Consider the following 16,990-nt stretch of genomic DNA (forward strand, 5'->3'; position numbering starts at 1 on the left):
TAAATTACACAGGGCAAATGAATCTGAATATGCCTGTTGCAAGCATGCACGAATATTCATTCTGTAGGTTTGAGTGTAGAACATGTACATGATCAAATGCCAAAAGCCAGTTAAAGTGTTGCTACTTTGTAAGATTTGTGGCCCATATTATCTGTTTTAGTGATCCATTATGTCTGCTTAATATCACACTGTAAATCAGCCAGGTAATTTTCCACTGGTGAGTGGGCAGGACAGGTACAGTAGCATCACTTCTGTATTATAGTGGGGAAGGAGGTGTATAAAGACAGGGCTGTAGAGGAGAGACAAGGGCGCGATGAAAGACAGTTAAAGAAGAATGAGGGCAGCAACAGCCTGAATTTCCCCTCGGGCGTTGCAGCAGCTGAGAAGAGATTTTACAAAATGGCGGAACAATTTTTTTATTCAAAATACAAAAATAAATTCTGTTTTTGAAAATGCGTAAATTAAAGACAAATCTATTCAAATTTGCTCTTGTCATATAGGAAAAATCTATAATTCCAAATGATCTAACGTACACTCATTAAAACATATGAAATGTGCACAAATCAGTTATCAAAATGTAACTGCAAATTAAAAGGATATTGTGATTTTTTGATTGTTACCTGTGCTACAAACATGACCAAAAGTGTCTCAGCAGTTTTAGACCTTGGTCTCTCATTTAATACATCCCAAAGGAGAAACTTGAACCCTGCTATTATTAGGGATGGTGTGATGGCACAGAATGAAACAAAATTAAAAACACAACCGTTTATAATGCTGTACTGACTGAAAGACATTTGTTGGAAATGTTCTTTTTCTGCTTAACAGAAACAAGTGAGTTTTGTTTTTCTCTCCCTTTATTTTACAATTTTATTTACATTTAAATGGAAAGTTAAGTTTTACAATCCCTTTTAGTTTCCTGGGTTCAGCTCACAGACATTTCACAAATTTTATAATAAAGGAATGATTTAATGTTGCTAATTTCAGGAGAAAATGTGTGAAATGGATTCTATAAACAACACATATAAGGCAATACACATCTGTCCCAACATGCTGCATCACAGGTTTAACCTTATCTGGGATTTCTGTTGTTTTTCCAGATCTGAACCAAGAAAAGTCTGCTTTGAACAAACACACCTGGGTTCTTCTTTCCCTTCAGGTAGCCCACAACATTGTAAATCTTCTTGTAGGACAGTTGGTTTCCTACAGTCAGAGTTATCTTCTTCCGCTCTAGAAGAGAAATGAAAGACATTAGAAACACAGCAGTAAAAAAGCCAATAGCTCTAAATCTAACCCAGACTTTCTACTGGATGAGTAAGAGGAGTGTAACGTAGTCGACACATTTTTACCCGGAGTTCCCTTACCATCAGGAGCCCTTCAGATGTGAAACAACAGTGAAACCATTTCATGCAGCTGGTCCCATGAGGTCACCAAATCACAGGAGGATTGCAAGACTCCTCGTCATTTTGGCAGTTCACGTAATAACAAGTAAGAAGAAAGATGGCAGCATGTATCCAGAAAGGTATGTGGTTTATTTTCCGTTCTGTTTACTTTAGCTATAAAGGTTTCACAGGTAATAACGTCCATTTCTTTTACTAGTTAAGCAACTGGGAAGCTGCATGCAACTTTTATTTTGAAAGTTTGCAGATGTTTTATGCTGCTTTTGTGTTCGAGGTCTTCCTGTCTGGCCCAATGTGATCTGCAGAGTTTTACATGTTTGGGAAACAACGTGCATAAAAAGACTTGAAACATAAGTCCCTTTACCTCTAAGAGGCTAACAAAAGGTGATGCTTTGTGATTAATGGAAACTCACCCATCCACTATAACGGCAGATAAATCCTGTGTGCTATGCTTCACAAACATCATCTCAGTGCCACCAGACCCCGACAACACCATGACTTTAGGAAAAAGTTAAAACAACAACAACCTAAACTAGTGATGTGTCGGTCGCGAACGAACCGGCTCTAAGAGCCGGCTCTTTGAAGTGAACGACGGGAGCCGTCCCCTCCCCCCCTGCCTTGGTGAAAGCTACAGGCTTTCATGTTACAAGTGTAACTGTGTGTCCAGACTGTCCACACACAGAGCAGTAGGGGCGGGGAAGAGGGAGGATCAGACTCAAACACACAGCAGAGCACATGTGGGAGGAGGGAGACGAGAGGGAATGAGGAGGAGGAAAAAGGCGAGCGAGAGAGGAGAGTGCGACGAAGACGGTGAGAAAATGAGCGCCAGCAGTCGGAAAGTTGAGATTTCTTAAAGTGTTCAGTTATTAAATCCATAGAAATGATAAATATTTGATATATATATTTTTTTACATTAGTAAATTATTTTACATATAGTTTAGCATTATTTTGGTTATAAATGTGCACTACGCAACAGAAAATCTGAGGAGCCACTTGGGAGCCAAAAGAACCGGCTCTCTAAAAAGAGACGGAATTCCCATCACTATCCTAAACTACTTTATGCTATGCAATCTTTAAACAGGACACAAATGCCTGTACATTAATTTCTGAATGTTAGAACAAAAACGTGTACAATGTAATGGTGTCCATTCACATTAAAAAGTATACACTGATATGCAGAGGGCAAAAGCACCCTTTACTAAGTGTCCTTCAACCCATCCGTGTTCCTACTGACATCCCCCATAAGAGTGTAATTGGATCATACATGACTAAACACATGCCTGTGTGTGTAGTTTCACATCTTCTGACAGGACATAATGTAACTAAATCAATCTCCTGGAACATGCTGCGAGTTTCTTTGAGAAAAAAGATGACAAGATGTGCAATCACAGCTAAATGAAAGTCCATCCTTTTTCTTTTCTAGGGTTTTATGTATCACAATATAAGGAAAACATGCTGGTCTTCACCTGGTTTGTTAGTTCTTTATTGCCACTAAAGTGTACAAAAACAAATGACAAACTCTATAATGGAACTTGTACTGCACATACACTGCCTGGTCAAAAAAAGTCACACAATAATATTTTGTTGGACTGCCTTTAGCTTTGATTACTGCACACATTCACTGTGGCGTTGTTTCGATAAGCTTCTCAGACCAGCTTTTAATAATGCATTGGACATTCTTAAACCATGTTACACAGTGAAGTGTAGTGAGGACAAAAGAAACATGATGACTTGGTCGATAGACAAGGAAAACCAGTTTTATTTCCTCTGGTCCGAAAAAAACAAAATCAGAAAATCCCAGCACTATTCAATATGGCCACCCATCCAACTCTCTTAGCAGTCTCTGTCACTTTCAGAGAGGAAAAATGACCCTTTGCCACACCCAGCAGTCCATCTATATACTCTCCAACCCCCCCCCCCCCCCCTCCAGTCCACTCAGGCATTTCCTACATAAAGGCAGCATTAGAGGCGGGCTTCCTCTTTAGCTGCTTCAAAATGGCTGCCACAGAGGACACCTCCTGAGGGTAACAAACAAATTCATGTTACATAACAGATTACATTCCTGAATGAACACTCTTTGGTTTAAAGAAGACATGTTGCTTCTCAACAAACCAGTTTAAGTCGTTTCTACAATCTGCTTGATGCATGCCAACGATCTGACCCAGTGCTTCTCCTACATACGCTCAGGTGTGGCGCTGCTCGAGCTATTACACCCTTCCTCCCTGTCATAACCAGAGCGTGCATTCCACCCTCTCATGGCCGACGCACGGCAGTGAAACGGTTACCCCCTCCCCACACAAAATTTTATATGGGAAACATTGCGACTCTTCTCAAATTGAATTCAAGTCTATTTTATTTATATAGCACCAAATCACGACAAGTCATCTCAAGGCACTTCACACAGTAAACATTCCAATAAAGTTCTGCGAGCGAAGTGCTCGGTTAGGAACATATGGAACAATCAGGTCACTGATGTATGATGGAGCTTCATTATTAAGAGCTTTACATGTGAGAAGAAGGATCTTAAAATCTATTCTGAATTCAACAGGTAGCCAATGTAGGGAAGCTAAGACAAGAGAGTGTAGCATGATGGAGGGCCTCTGGAGATATGATCTCTCTTTTTCCTTCTCATCAGAACTGCAGCATTTTGGACAAGCTGAAGACTTTTAACTACATTCTGTGGACTTCCTGAGAGTAATGAATTACAGTAATCCAGTCTTGATGTAATAAATGCATGAACTAGTTTTTCAGCATCACTCCTGGAAAGGATGCTTCAAATCTTAGCAATATTCCGAAGGTGGAAAAAGGAAAGCCTACAAACAGACTTACATCTTTTCCATGACCACCAGATGTGTCTTTCCACATGGTTGTTTAAGAAATGAGAAGCAACTAATTGCACCAGTTGGGGTTAAATGACTTGTTTCCAGCTGAATGCAGCCATGCAGTAATTATCCAAAAAGGCTCAGACCTATATGCTTAGTTAGTTCCAGGGGGTGAACTTTTTTTGGCCTGGCAGTGTATGAGCTCAAATAAAATCATTGGTTCAGGTAAAAAAAATCTAGAAAAGGGGAGAGAGGTGTCACCAGGTGAATGATTCAGATTTATTGGATTAAAAAGAATAGCATCGGTCTTGTTTTTGTTGAGGCATAGGAAGTTAGCTGAAGGCCAGCTTTTGACTTCAGAGAGGCAGTCAACGAGTAGGTGAGCGATGTCTGGTTTATTTAAAGCCAAATATATCTGACAATCATCTGCATAAAGGTGGTAGCTCATTTCAAGTTTTGCTAAAATCATTCCTTGAGATGAGTAAATTGAGAAGAGGTGTGGCTCCAGGATTAAGATGCCTGTCTGACAGGTAAGACCAGAACCAGTCAAGTGGGGGGTATTTCATTGCAACACAGCAAAACGAAGTCCTTGAGATGTGTTACTTGTGTTACAGAATATTTAACCAAGGCACAAACATGATATTTTAGCCATGACACCATGTTTAGAGAGAATGGATTGAATCCAACTGCAACCTGTTCTAAACAGGGAAGAGGAAGCAGATTTATTATTCCAGTGGGCATTTATAAGGAAACAAAGAGAAACCACACACACACACACACACACACACACACACACACACACACACACACACACACACACACACACACACACACACACACACACACACACACACACACACACACACACACACACACACACACACACACACACACACACACACACACACACACACACACACACACACCCCTTGTCTTTCCAATGAAGTGCCATACGATCCATGTAACAGCAGTCACTGAATATTGTGACTGCCAGCTCTGCTGCCTTGCTGGACAGCTGTGAGCTCGAGGGGGGCTGATGGCTGGATATCAGAGAAAAATCGAGATGAAGCACCAGTGAAGATGTGAAGCAGCAGCTCAAACTGTGTGTGACAGAGGTCCCCTGCCAACAGCACACTGCTGCAGCATGATAGCCCACTTTTCCAGTTCCGCTGCTATCCTCCGTCCCTCTTAGCCCACCTGTCTGCTTGCCCCCTCGCTCTTGTTTAATGCATTATAAAAATTCACTGCTCTCTCTTATCGATGCCACATAACCCATTTATCACTTTTGACAATGGCACAAATGACTGTGGTTAAAGAGGGGGGGGTGGAACATGTGGCCCTGTGTGTATTCAGTCTATTGATACACACACAGAGTGAGGAAAGACTTCCTTTGTGATGAATGAGTTCATAGAAAGAGGAAGCTCTACAGGTATCAGACTACTCAGAGCTTCAAGATGATGCATGTATTTAAAATGACGAAAGTGAAATAAACTAAAATTGACTTAATAAATAAATAAATAAATAAAACAATTATGAAATGTATCCATTTTAGTCGCACTGAAAAACCTTTCAAACTTACCAATATGCCAACAATAAGAATCCGTTGTCATGGTGATTTGTGTCTGTTCTTTGGTATTTGGTGGTAATAAAGAAACATGATGTCGAGCTGTCATTATGATTGTCGCGGTCTGGGGTTTTTTCACACACTAATTAGTGTTGAGTCTCACCTCTCCTCTGCAGGTGGGCGTGCCTGGAAGTGGGGAGGCTGCAGGTAATCTGCTGATTAGCTGGCCAGGGATATTTAAGCTCCTGAGAGACGCCTTCACTTCGCTGGATGATTAACTCGACTTGGGTATTTCTCCTAACAGCCAAACTCAACTTAAGCTTTGATCCTGAGAATTTCTGAATATATGGATTTTTGAGCTCTGTGTTTTTTGACTGCTTGTTTGCCTGCTGCTGATATCTCTTATCAGTTCACCTCGTTGCTGCTACCAACCTGGTTTTTTCACTGTCCACTCGTCTCTCAGCATCCTCCTCTGGTCTTCCCACTCCAGGCTGCCCACCCTTCCTCCTGGATCATCATTACCCTTCATGCTCAGCTCCCTCCTCATTTGGACTCTAAGCTCATCTGCCTCCAGTAAGCCTCCTGCCCTCCCCAGACCGGTCACTCCTCTCTCTCTCACGAGGTCTCAGCTCCAATCCGTAAGTTCCATCAGATCCAACATTCAGATTTCCGGGTGCCAGACCTAACTCTCCCTGTTCCTCCAGACTCTCCACACCCGAACCTCGCTTCTCTGCCGAATACTGCTAGACTTCCTAGCAGCTCCTTCTGTTCTCCTTTTACTAATAAATTATTGTTTGCAATCTTCTCTGACTCTGTGGACTGATTCTGTATGTCGTGGGTTAGGTATCTACCACACAACATGACAATGATATCATTTCAAGCAGACTTCTAAATTGTTTTCCTCCGTCTGACATTTATTTGACTTAAAACTGTAAAGTCTGTGTTTAAAAAAAATCACGATGCTGTTTGGTATAAATTTGTGTGAAATTTTGTAGTCTCTTATGGGAGAAATATTCAAACTTATAAACCTGAACTTTAATTACTATTAAATCAGGTCATAAACAAAGCATGAAACTGCTGAAAACATTAAAAAAATCTAGTCAGCTATGTGGGTTCCCTCAATTTCTGTTCATTTTTCACTGCCCGGTAATTAAACAATGATGTAGTTGAACCCTTTGTAGATATTTTTTGTTAGTTTCAATCAAACCACTTCTGGTTTAATCAAAAATCTGACATTTCTAGTCCTATAAGTCACCTGACCTCAGGTGGAGGAGATACAAGTGGTAAGGGTCAGCTCTTGTTATATTATAGAAAAGAAAACTTTATTATCCCACAAATGTTCGTCTTCCTCCGCTTATCCGGGTCCGGGTCGCGGGGGCAGCATCCCAACTAGGGAGCTCCAGACCGTCCTCTCCCCAGCCTTCTCCACCAGCTTCTCCGGCAGGACCCCAAGGCGTTCCCGGACCAGATTGGAGATGTAACCTCTCCAACGTGTCCTGGGTCGACCCGGGGGCCTCCTGCAGGCAGGACATGCCCGAAACACCTCCACGGGGAGGCATCCAGGAGGCATCCTGACCAGATGCCCAAACCACCTCAACTGGCTCCTTTCAATCTGGAGGAGCAGCGGTTCTACTCCGAGTCCCTCCCGAATGTCCGAGTTCCTCACCCTATCTCTAAGGCTGAGCCCGGCCACCCTACGGAGGAAACTCATTTCGGCCGCTTGTATCCGCAATCTCGTTCTTTCGGTCATTACCCAAAGCTCATGACCATAGGTGAGGATTGGAACATAGATCGACCGGTAAATCGAGAGCCTGGCTTTCTGGCTCAGCTCCCTCTTCACCATGACAGATCGGCTCAGCGTCCGCATCACTGCAGATGCTGAACCAATCCGCCTGTCAATCTCCCGATCCCTCCTACCCTCACTCGTGAACAAGACCCCGAGATACTTAAACTCCTCCACTTGGGGCAGGACCTCATCCCTGACCCGGAGTTGGCAAGCCACCCTTTTCTGGTCGAGAACCATGGTCTCAGATTTGGAGGTGCTGATCCTCATCCCAGCCGCTTCACACTCTGCTGCGAACCTACCCAGCAAGAGCTGAAGGTCAGAGCTGGATGAAGCCAGGAGGACCACATCATCCGCAAAAAGCAGAGAAGAGATTCTCCTGCCACCAAACTCTACACACTCCACACCACTGCTGCGCCTAAAAATTCTGTCCATAAAGGTAATGAGCAGAACCGGTGACAAAGGGCAGCCCTGGTGGAGTCAAACCCTCACCGGGAACAGGTCCGACTTACTACCGGCTATGCGGACCAAACTCACGCTCCTCTGGTAAAGGGACTGAATGGCCCTTAACAGAAAGCCACCCACCCCATACTCCTGGAGTGTCCCCCACAGGGTGCCCCTGGGGACACGGTCATAAGCCTTCTCCAAATCTACAAAACACATGTGGATTGGTTGGGCAAACTCCCATGCCCGCTCCACCACTCTTGCAAGGGTATAGAGCTGGTCCACAGTTCCACGGCCAGGACGAAAACCACATTGCTCCTCCTCAATCTGAGATTCAACTATCGATCAGACCCTCCTCTCCAGTACTTTGGAGTAGACCTTTCCAGGGAGGCTGAGGAGTGTGGTGCCCCTATAGTTGGAACACACCCTCAGGTCACCCTTCTTAAAGATGGGGACCACCACCCCGGTCTGACACTCCACAGGAACTGCCCCGATGACCACGCAATGTTGCAGAGACGTGTCAACCATGACAGCCCTACAACACCCATAGCTTTGAGATACCCAGGACGAACCTCATCCGCCCCCAGGGCTCCGCCGCTGTGTGGTTGTTTGTCAACCTCAGCAACTTCTGCCCCTGAGATTGGACAGTCCATCCCCAGGTCTCCCGGCTCTGGTTCCTCCGCGGAATGCGCATAGGTGGGATTGAGGAGCTCCTCAAAGTATTCCTTCCACCATCCGACTATACCCCCACTTGACGTCAGCAGCTCCCCATCCCCACTGTAAACAGTGTGAGCGAGTTGCTGCCTTCCTCTCCTGAGGCGCCGGAAAGTTTGCCAGAACCTCTTTGGAGCCGATCGATAGTCTTTCTCCATGGCCTCACCAAACTCCTCCCACGCTGGAGATTTTGCCTCGGCAACTGCCACTGCTGCACCCCGCTTGGCTATCCGGTACCTGTCTGCTGCCTCCGGAGACCCACAGACCAGCCAGGCCTCCTTCAGCCTGACGGCTCCCCGAACCTCTGGTGTCCACCAGCGGGTACGGGGGTTGTCACCACGACTGGCACCGGCCACCTTGCGACCACAGCTAGCAACAGCCGCCTCAACAATTGCAGAGTGGAACAAGGCCCACTCCGAGTCAATGTCCCCCACTACTCTTGGGACGCGGTCAAAGCTCTGCCGGAGGTGGGAGTTGAAGACTGTCTTAACAGGTTCTTCTGCCAGGTGTTCCCAGCAGACCCTCACTATGCGTTTGGGTCTGCCAGGTCTACGCGGCATGTTCCCTTGCCATCTGATCCAACTCACCACCAGGTGGTGATCAGTTGACAGCTCCGCTCCTCTCTTCACTCGGGTGTCCAAAACATACGGCCGCAGGTCAGATGATACGACTACAAAGTCTATCATCGACCTGTGACCTAGGCTGCCCGATGTACCGATGGGCATCCTTATGTTTGAACATGGTGTTAGTTATGGCCAAACTGCGGCTTGCACAGAAGTCCAATAACAAAACACTACTCGAGTTCAGATCAGTCGGGCCGTTCCTCCCAATCTCACCCCTCCAGGTCAAGCTGTGATTGCCCACGTGAGCATTGAAGTCCCCCAGCAGGACAATGGAGTCCCCTGATGGAGCACTATCTAGCACTCGCCCCAGGGACTCCAAAAAGGGTGGGTACTCTGAACTGATATTTGGCCCATAAACACAAACAACAGTCAGGACCCGTTCCCCGACCCGAAAGCGCAGGGAAGCTACCCTCTCGTCCCTCGGGGTAAACCCCAACACACAGGCAGAGAGTCTTGGGGCTAACAAAAAGCCAACCCCAGCCCTCCGCCTCTCACCCGGAGCAACTCCAGCAAAGGAGAGTGGCCAACCCCTCTCAAGGACTTGGGTTCCAGAGCCAATGCTATGTGTCGAGGTGAGTCTGACTATATCTAGCCAGTACCACTCAACCTCTGCCACAAGCTCCTGCTCCTTCCCTGCCAGCGAGGCGACATTCCATGTCCCAAAAACCAGTTTTCTTGTTCGGGGATCGGACCGCCAAGGCTCCCACCTTGGTCTGCCACCCGATCCACATTGCACCGGACCCTTCATGTTCTTCCTGCGGGTGGTGGGTCCACAATTGGAGGAGCCCATGTATCCGGTTTGGGCTGGGCCCGGCCGGGCCCCATGGGCGAAAGCCCGGCCACCAGGCGCTCGCCCATGGGCACCAACCCCAGGCCTGGCTCCAGGGTGGGACCCCGGTGTTACACCCCTCTGTGGGCTCAGCTAGGGAGGAGAGGGGAATAAACATAAGATGGACCAGTATAACAAAAAGTGACCCTTATTGGGGAGAAAAAGGCTTGACCAAGCAAAACCAAACTCAAAGTGTCCTTGTATTTTCAAAGGTTTTATTACAAAAAAAGAAGAACCAAAAGAAGGGCCAAAAAACCCTTTCCTAGAAATTACCAACGCAAAGTGTATATATTTATATTTAACTAAAAAGGTCCAAAGGACCAACCGCTATCAATCCGTAAAGAAAACCTCTTCTATTTAAAAGGGAATTAAACTCAAAAAGGGCAAAAATCCCATCAAGTAGTTAAACAAACGGTTTGTCTGAAAGACAAACTAACCAAAACACTGAATTAACCAAAAGTGTCCAAACCACTAAAATAGCTCAGGAACTCAGAGACTTCAAAAACGGGAGAGATCCCCACCTGGTAATTTACCAAAAGATGGTCTCAAAGACACACCAAAACCAAAAGTTTACCAGTTTAACTTAACTAATCCCAAAAACATGCACAAAAGTCCTAAAGTTGTTTCTTCACAAGAAACAAACTGGTTTAAACCACAAAACCGTCAGACAAGTTAACCACCAAGGGGAGAGAACCACACGTTGCTGCTGCAACCACCAAACAGTTCTCTCCCCTGATGAGCTCCAGCTGGCCGCTTTTGAAGAGCCAGCTGATGAGGTGCAACGTCCCAGCTGGCGTGACTGCTGCTCTGGCGCTGTCCATGGTCCTGAAAGTACGGACAGCTTCCCAAGTAGTAGCTGTCCACGGTACTGCGCTGCTGCTGAACAGGGAATGGAGCGCAGCACACCACTGGGCTCCAAAACGGCGGCGGCCGTAACACCGGTAACCCTCCGGGCCGGGTACTCCGACTCTTTGACTTTACCTCCATGAAAGATCCTGTGAACTGTTCTTTGTCTCACCCTTCACCTAAGACCAATTTGTCATGGGAGACCCTACCAGGGGCACAAAGTGCCCCAGACAACATAGGTCCTAGGATCATTAGGGTACTCAAACTCCTCCACCACGATAAGGTGACAGTTCAAGGAGGAGTATCCCACAAATGACCAATTTAAATGTTATTCAGATCCTATAGCAAAATGAATGTAGAAGAAGACACATGACATAATTAAATAAAACAAATTAGTTTTGTTTGTTATACTAAAATCAACCTGTTGAGAAGCAACATGTCTTCTTTAAACCAAAGAGTGTTCATTCAGGAATGTAATCTGTTATGTAACATGAATTTGTTTGTTACCCTCAGGAGGTGTCCTCTGTGGCAGCCATTTTGAAGCAGCTAAAGAGGAAGCCCGCCTCTAATGCTGCCTTTATATAGGAAATGCCTGAGTGGACTGATGTGATTGGCCGACCTGAATTGGAGGGGGGGTCGGAGAGTATATAGGTGGACTGCTGGGTGTGGCAAAGGCCATTTTGAATAGTGCTGGGATTTTCTGATTTTGTTTTTTCGGACCAGAGGAAATAAAACTGGTTTTCCTTGTCTATCGACGAAGTCATCATGTGTCTTTTGTCCTCACTACACTTCACTGTGTAACACAACCAATGAATAGTTTGGTTTTAAAAACTTTATTCTTGCATAACCCTTCATGTGTTAACCCTTTAAAGCATATTTCATGCTTTAAAGGGTTAACACATGACTAGTTTAATGTGTTATCTATCTAAATATGTGGGCTAAAGGGACATATACAATTATGGTCTACTGAATCAGTAAAAGACAAGAAATGTGTATTGCTGCAAGTTCTGCTCCTGGTGTCATTTCTGATAAAAAATGGTTGTGTCTAGCCTTGATGATCAGCATCTCTGCTATCTGTACTGCGCATGCATAAGCTCTTCTGTTTGGACTAGATCAGTTGTACCCATCTTTCTTGAGGATCTCCATCACAAACCAAACTCTTGCAATTACTATTTTAAAGAGGTCCTGAATTAGATCAGTTTGGAGGCAAATAAAGTGCTGACTGGTTTACAAATCAAACTTTAATGAATACAGCTTTAATTACTTTTATTTATGTTCTAAATCACAGCATCAAACTCAAAAGACACAGTGACATGTTACGTTTATCTGCACGTGACACGGCACACCGTCAGAACCTTCATGGTCTGAAGATTACAATGCTCTGTGAAGCATTTAAGCACTTATTATAAGCTTGAGTAAGCAGAAAAGTACATTTTGCTGAAAAGTAACACTAACTAAAGATTTGGCTTGAATAAAACAATTCTAAAGCTATTCTTAACACCCAAACACTTAAACTTCAAGAGACATGTCATGAATCTGGCATGAAGAAGAGCCTTAGTGCCATTTTCACCTGGTTATGTTTATTATGCAGATTTGAGAAGAAACAGCAGAAAGTGAAAGTGGAAAACCTGCACATAGCAATCAATATGGGTTTAATTAAAGGGCCTGGGAGCCCTTTTTATAAAGCCATTTCAAGTTGTTCTGCTTCATTCGCCTCTCCCTCTGCGGTGATTCTGTGTAAATTGCCACAGAAATGTGGTACACTTTGGCATTTGTTCAGGAAGGGAGATGAAGACGAATAAAGAGATGATGGAGAAAAAAAAGCATCTGTCAAAGAGTTAGAGAAGAAATTCACACCAAGAAAACATTTAGATACTTGTCCTGATGAAGTCTGATGAATTAGCCATGCTTTACATCATTACATGCCCAACTTCAATAACTGGCTTCAAAAGTATTCATTAAGTTTGATGAAGTTTATTTATTTAAAAAAAAATTTTTGCCTTTATTTTTCCAGATGAGTCTATTGAGAACTTATTCTCATTTACAACGGCGATCTGGCCAAGAGGTAGCAGCAACAGACACATAGCTAGCTTTACATCAAAGAAAAATGGGTAAGATAAAACCATTAGACATGAAGATAAAAGACTGTTCTCATTTTTAACAAGTAATTCAAATAGACTTAAAACAATGTTTAAGTAAGTAGTCACATTGATCAGAAAATATTTATTGCAAAGAATTATTGAAGGTAGATAATGGAATAAATAAATAAATACGCTTTACTGATGTTTGCAGCTCATTCCAGTTGTTGGGAGCAGCAAACTGGAATGAGGAGCGACCAAAGGAGGTGGAAGCTTTGGGAATAACCATAGAGATGAAGTTACTGGAAGGTAAATCGCGCTGGTTTTTGGAAGTGATGAGTAATGAGCAAAGATATGATGGGGTTCTACAGATTATTGTTTTTTATATGAACTGATACCAATGTACCAACCTGCGGGGATGGAGTGATGGCCAGTTAACGAGTGAGTCCAGATCACAATGATGAGTAGTAAAAGGGGCACCAGTGACGAAACGGATTGCTGTGATAAATGACAGAGTTAGTGAAAACGTTTTTTGGAAGCAGTCCTATAAATGATGTCACCATAATCTAAGATGGGAAGGATTGTCATTTTGAACGAGGATTGCTTTGCAGAATGAGTAAAGGATGACCGGTTCAGAATAAGAATCAGAAGGTTTTATTGCCGAATGTGTGAGAATCACAACATTAGGAAATTGCAGTGGTTCTTGTTGCAAGAAAAAAATAAATGGTAAGCAAAATTAGAATTAAGAAATAACTCAATGAAATGAAAATAATAAAGGGAATCAATAACTAGAGAAGCAGCTAGTTTACACAAGTCAGTGTAGGAACTGGTCAGAGCGGGTCAGTTCAGGTCCAAACACAACACAGGGTCATGTGACGGAAACAAAGCAGTTGGAATGGACAAGTCTACGATTGTCGTTCAGGGGGGAAGAAACAGTTTTTTGTGGCGAGAGGTTCTGGTCCGCATGGATCGGAGCCTCCTGCTAGATGGGAGCAAGATGAAGAGGATGTGTCCCCAACTCTTGACTTGACTTTAGAAAGTTACGAATTATTATGAATGTGCTGTCCAGCCAATACTTAAAAAAAACTGACAAGTTGTAGTTCTGTACGATCCAGAGAAACAATACTAGGGTGGCAAGTTGATTACAGTAAGTTACGGTTGAAGATCATAAACTTTGTTTTACTTGTGTTTAGGGCTGCTCGATTATGGCAAAAATAATAATCACGATTATGGTGACTGAAATTGAGATCACGATTATTTAGGACGAATTTTCAATTTATGTTGATTTTATTTGTTTTTATTCGGTCAAAAAATTGCTCAGGGCACAATCAGGACAAAAATAAATAAGAAACAAGGTGATCACTAAAATAACTCCTGATTCCCAGTATAAAAAGACCAATATACTTATAGCTCATAGTTTATGACTCAAATACAGACCCAAATACCAATATCTTGCAAATACTGACAGCAAGAATTATAAAGTGGCATTTATAACAAATAAATGTAAATAAATTAATGTTCACAAAATGTTGCATAACATTCATTGAGTCGTGTCAAGGTGCTGTAGGAGAGTGCACTAGCACCGTGTCCTCAGAGAGATTAGTTATTATTTATCAGCGTGAGGAACTTATTTCTAACTTATTTATAAACTTTATTTACAAGTCCTTCAGTTAATGTAATAATTGTCCCAACCACAGCTGCACCCCCCAACCCGGTCTCACGGGGCAAGCTGCACGTGTGTTTAGCACGCCGCACACGCACATTTAGCTGTTTTTAGTGGCTCAGGAGCCCGCAGGTGCGGTGTGTGTGTCACTCACTCTGGTTACTCCAACAGGGAGCCGGCTCTGTGAGCCGTTTCTTTAGCGACTGACACATCACTACATCATTCCCTGTCCTAATGTCCTGAAGAACGGTCCGGAGCGCAGGCAGAGTTTTTAGCTAACCTGCAGGAAATGTCAACGACAGTTATCCAGAAAGTAGCTAAGGGTTACCAGAGATGTTTCTGAGGTGTTCGCTAGGTACTTTTAAGTTAAAAAGTCAAGAAGGGGATCTGAGAAGCTGTTAGAAATAGCGTCAAAGTCACTAAGTTGGCAACACTGTGGGAGGAGCGCTTCATTTGCAACTCAGGGCAGCGCAAGCGGGAGGAGCAAATAATCGGCTTGTTTTGTTTTTTATAATCGTTCAAAACTCAGATCGTAATCGTGATTAAAATTCGATTAATTGAGCAGCCCTACTTGTGTTTACATTTAAAGGTCTTTTATCATGTAAAGTCCACTTTTTGGAGCTTTGACGATGTTAAATTAGTATTTTCTGATGAAAAAGCAGTTTTTGGCTTTATGCATGCATTTTCTTGTGTCAGCTGCTTCTGTCCTTCAGCCCTGCTTGTGAAAGCCTGGATAGAGCAATGTTGCATATGCACCGCTCCTCCACAGTCTTGAATCCAGAACCCTCCTTCCATTGACTGTAAACACTAACGCGCAGTCTCTCCGTTTAGCCAGCGGGGAGTTTAATCTCCACAGTTGTGAAGAGGTGATTAATTTCTTATCTAGTCTGCACTTTAAATAATGCCTACAACCAAAAATTTAATATTTTACTGCGAGTTTCCAATTTCTCTGAAGAAGAGTTTAATCTGCAGAAGTGGTTATATTTAATTTACAGGAGCTCTCGAAAACAAAGCCTGAATTTGACAGACTGCTTGTTAAATCACTGCCAGTACTGGAGTGGGTTTTCAGATGATTTTTTCAAACTGACACCGCTCCGACATTCAAACCACCCGATGGATTGGCCACGTTTGGTGAGTAATAGCAAAATGCTAACTGCTAGCCGCTAACAGAATGGTTACTCTGGGTGTTTCTCAATGTCAAGGTAAATTGCCTTGATGACTTGGGTCCCGCCCCGGTTGCTAGGAAATACATCAGGGACTTCGAAGCATGTTCCAATGTTCATGTTCTATCGAGGCATCTGTTCTCCGTTTGTTAACCTTTTAGCTAGCTGAGCAAGGATACACAGGAGGTGTCTTGTAGCCTGGCCATAGTCAAAAATTTCCCAGAATAAAGTGCGGTATTTTCAAAAGGATGATGGATCAGGAGCCAGCAGCCACTTCAGGGTCAAATTTCCTGTTTAAATGTAAGTCAACTAATTGTAGCTATCGGACTGATACCTAAAATGTTTTTTATATGCAACGTCGTTATCTATTGGAGGTTAGTTGCTTAGGAGTTGAAGCTTCTGTGGCTAGCATTAATATAAAATATAACGTTACCTCACATGTCTTATCTTCCTCAGCGGTCACGTGATGTAAGTCTGTTCCACTTAAGTGTTTTCTTTGACCAAGAAAGGACAGTGTCCACGTAAGTAAGGTGCCTGGCCGTGCAAGACATGCCTTTACCACATGGATATCTACTTCTGAACCACGGGTCCCTGGAAGAATGAACGAATGAATGCAAGTCAATGGGGCTAAAAACGCTATTTTCTAATTCCGCTTGTTGTGTTCCATATGTCCCATATGATGTCCGCAAATTTTAAAGACTAATTTTAATACCAAGAATGTGCTTATTTTCGAACGAGGGGAAACATAAGTTCAGGTTTTATGTGAAAATATGCCCAGGACTACAAATGCACATCACTGAAGTGAAATCATCAAACCAAACATGGAGAAAAAAAGAGGGAAATCGGCTGCAAGTTCAGCAAACTTCAAATCCCTCTTTTAGGAGGAAAGAACCACCATAAATCACGTCTGTTTTGTAGTCATGCTAATTTCAAGCTGAAAAATCTCAAAGTACGTGACTGGCACGGTCGAAATACACATCATTACTTTTCAAGATACTTAAACTCCACTTAAGGCAGGACCTCATCCCTGACCCGGAGAAGGCATGCTACCCTTTTCCAACTCA

At 43.5% G+C, this 16,990-nt stretch overlaps 1 protein-coding gene across 6 annotated transcripts in view; it reads right to left on the reverse strand.

Moving 5' to 3' along the window:
* Nucleotides 1-16,990, reverse strand: part of LOC107387348 (inactive N-acetylated-alpha-linked acidic dipeptidase-like protein 2) — a 661,429-nt gene that overhangs the window by 208,939 nt on the left and 435,500 nt on the right. For all 6 annotated transcript variants that reach the window (XM_054749605.2, XM_070545852.1, XM_054749607.2 and 3 more), the window contains one exon: nt 1,135-1,227. In XM_054749605.2, the coding sequence (XP_054605580.1) occupies nt 1,135-1,227 (93 nt within the window). The remainder of the gene's footprint in view (nt 1-1,134; nt 1,228-16,990) is intronic.

The sequence above is a fragment of the Nothobranchius furzeri genome, chromosome 16 (genome assembly GCF_043380555.1).
Source record: "Nothobranchius furzeri strain GRZ-AD chromosome 16, NfurGRZ-RIMD1, whole genome shotgun sequence".
NCBI classification, from domain to species: Eukaryota; Metazoa; Chordata; class Actinopteri; order Cyprinodontiformes; family Nothobranchiidae; genus Nothobranchius; species Nothobranchius furzeri.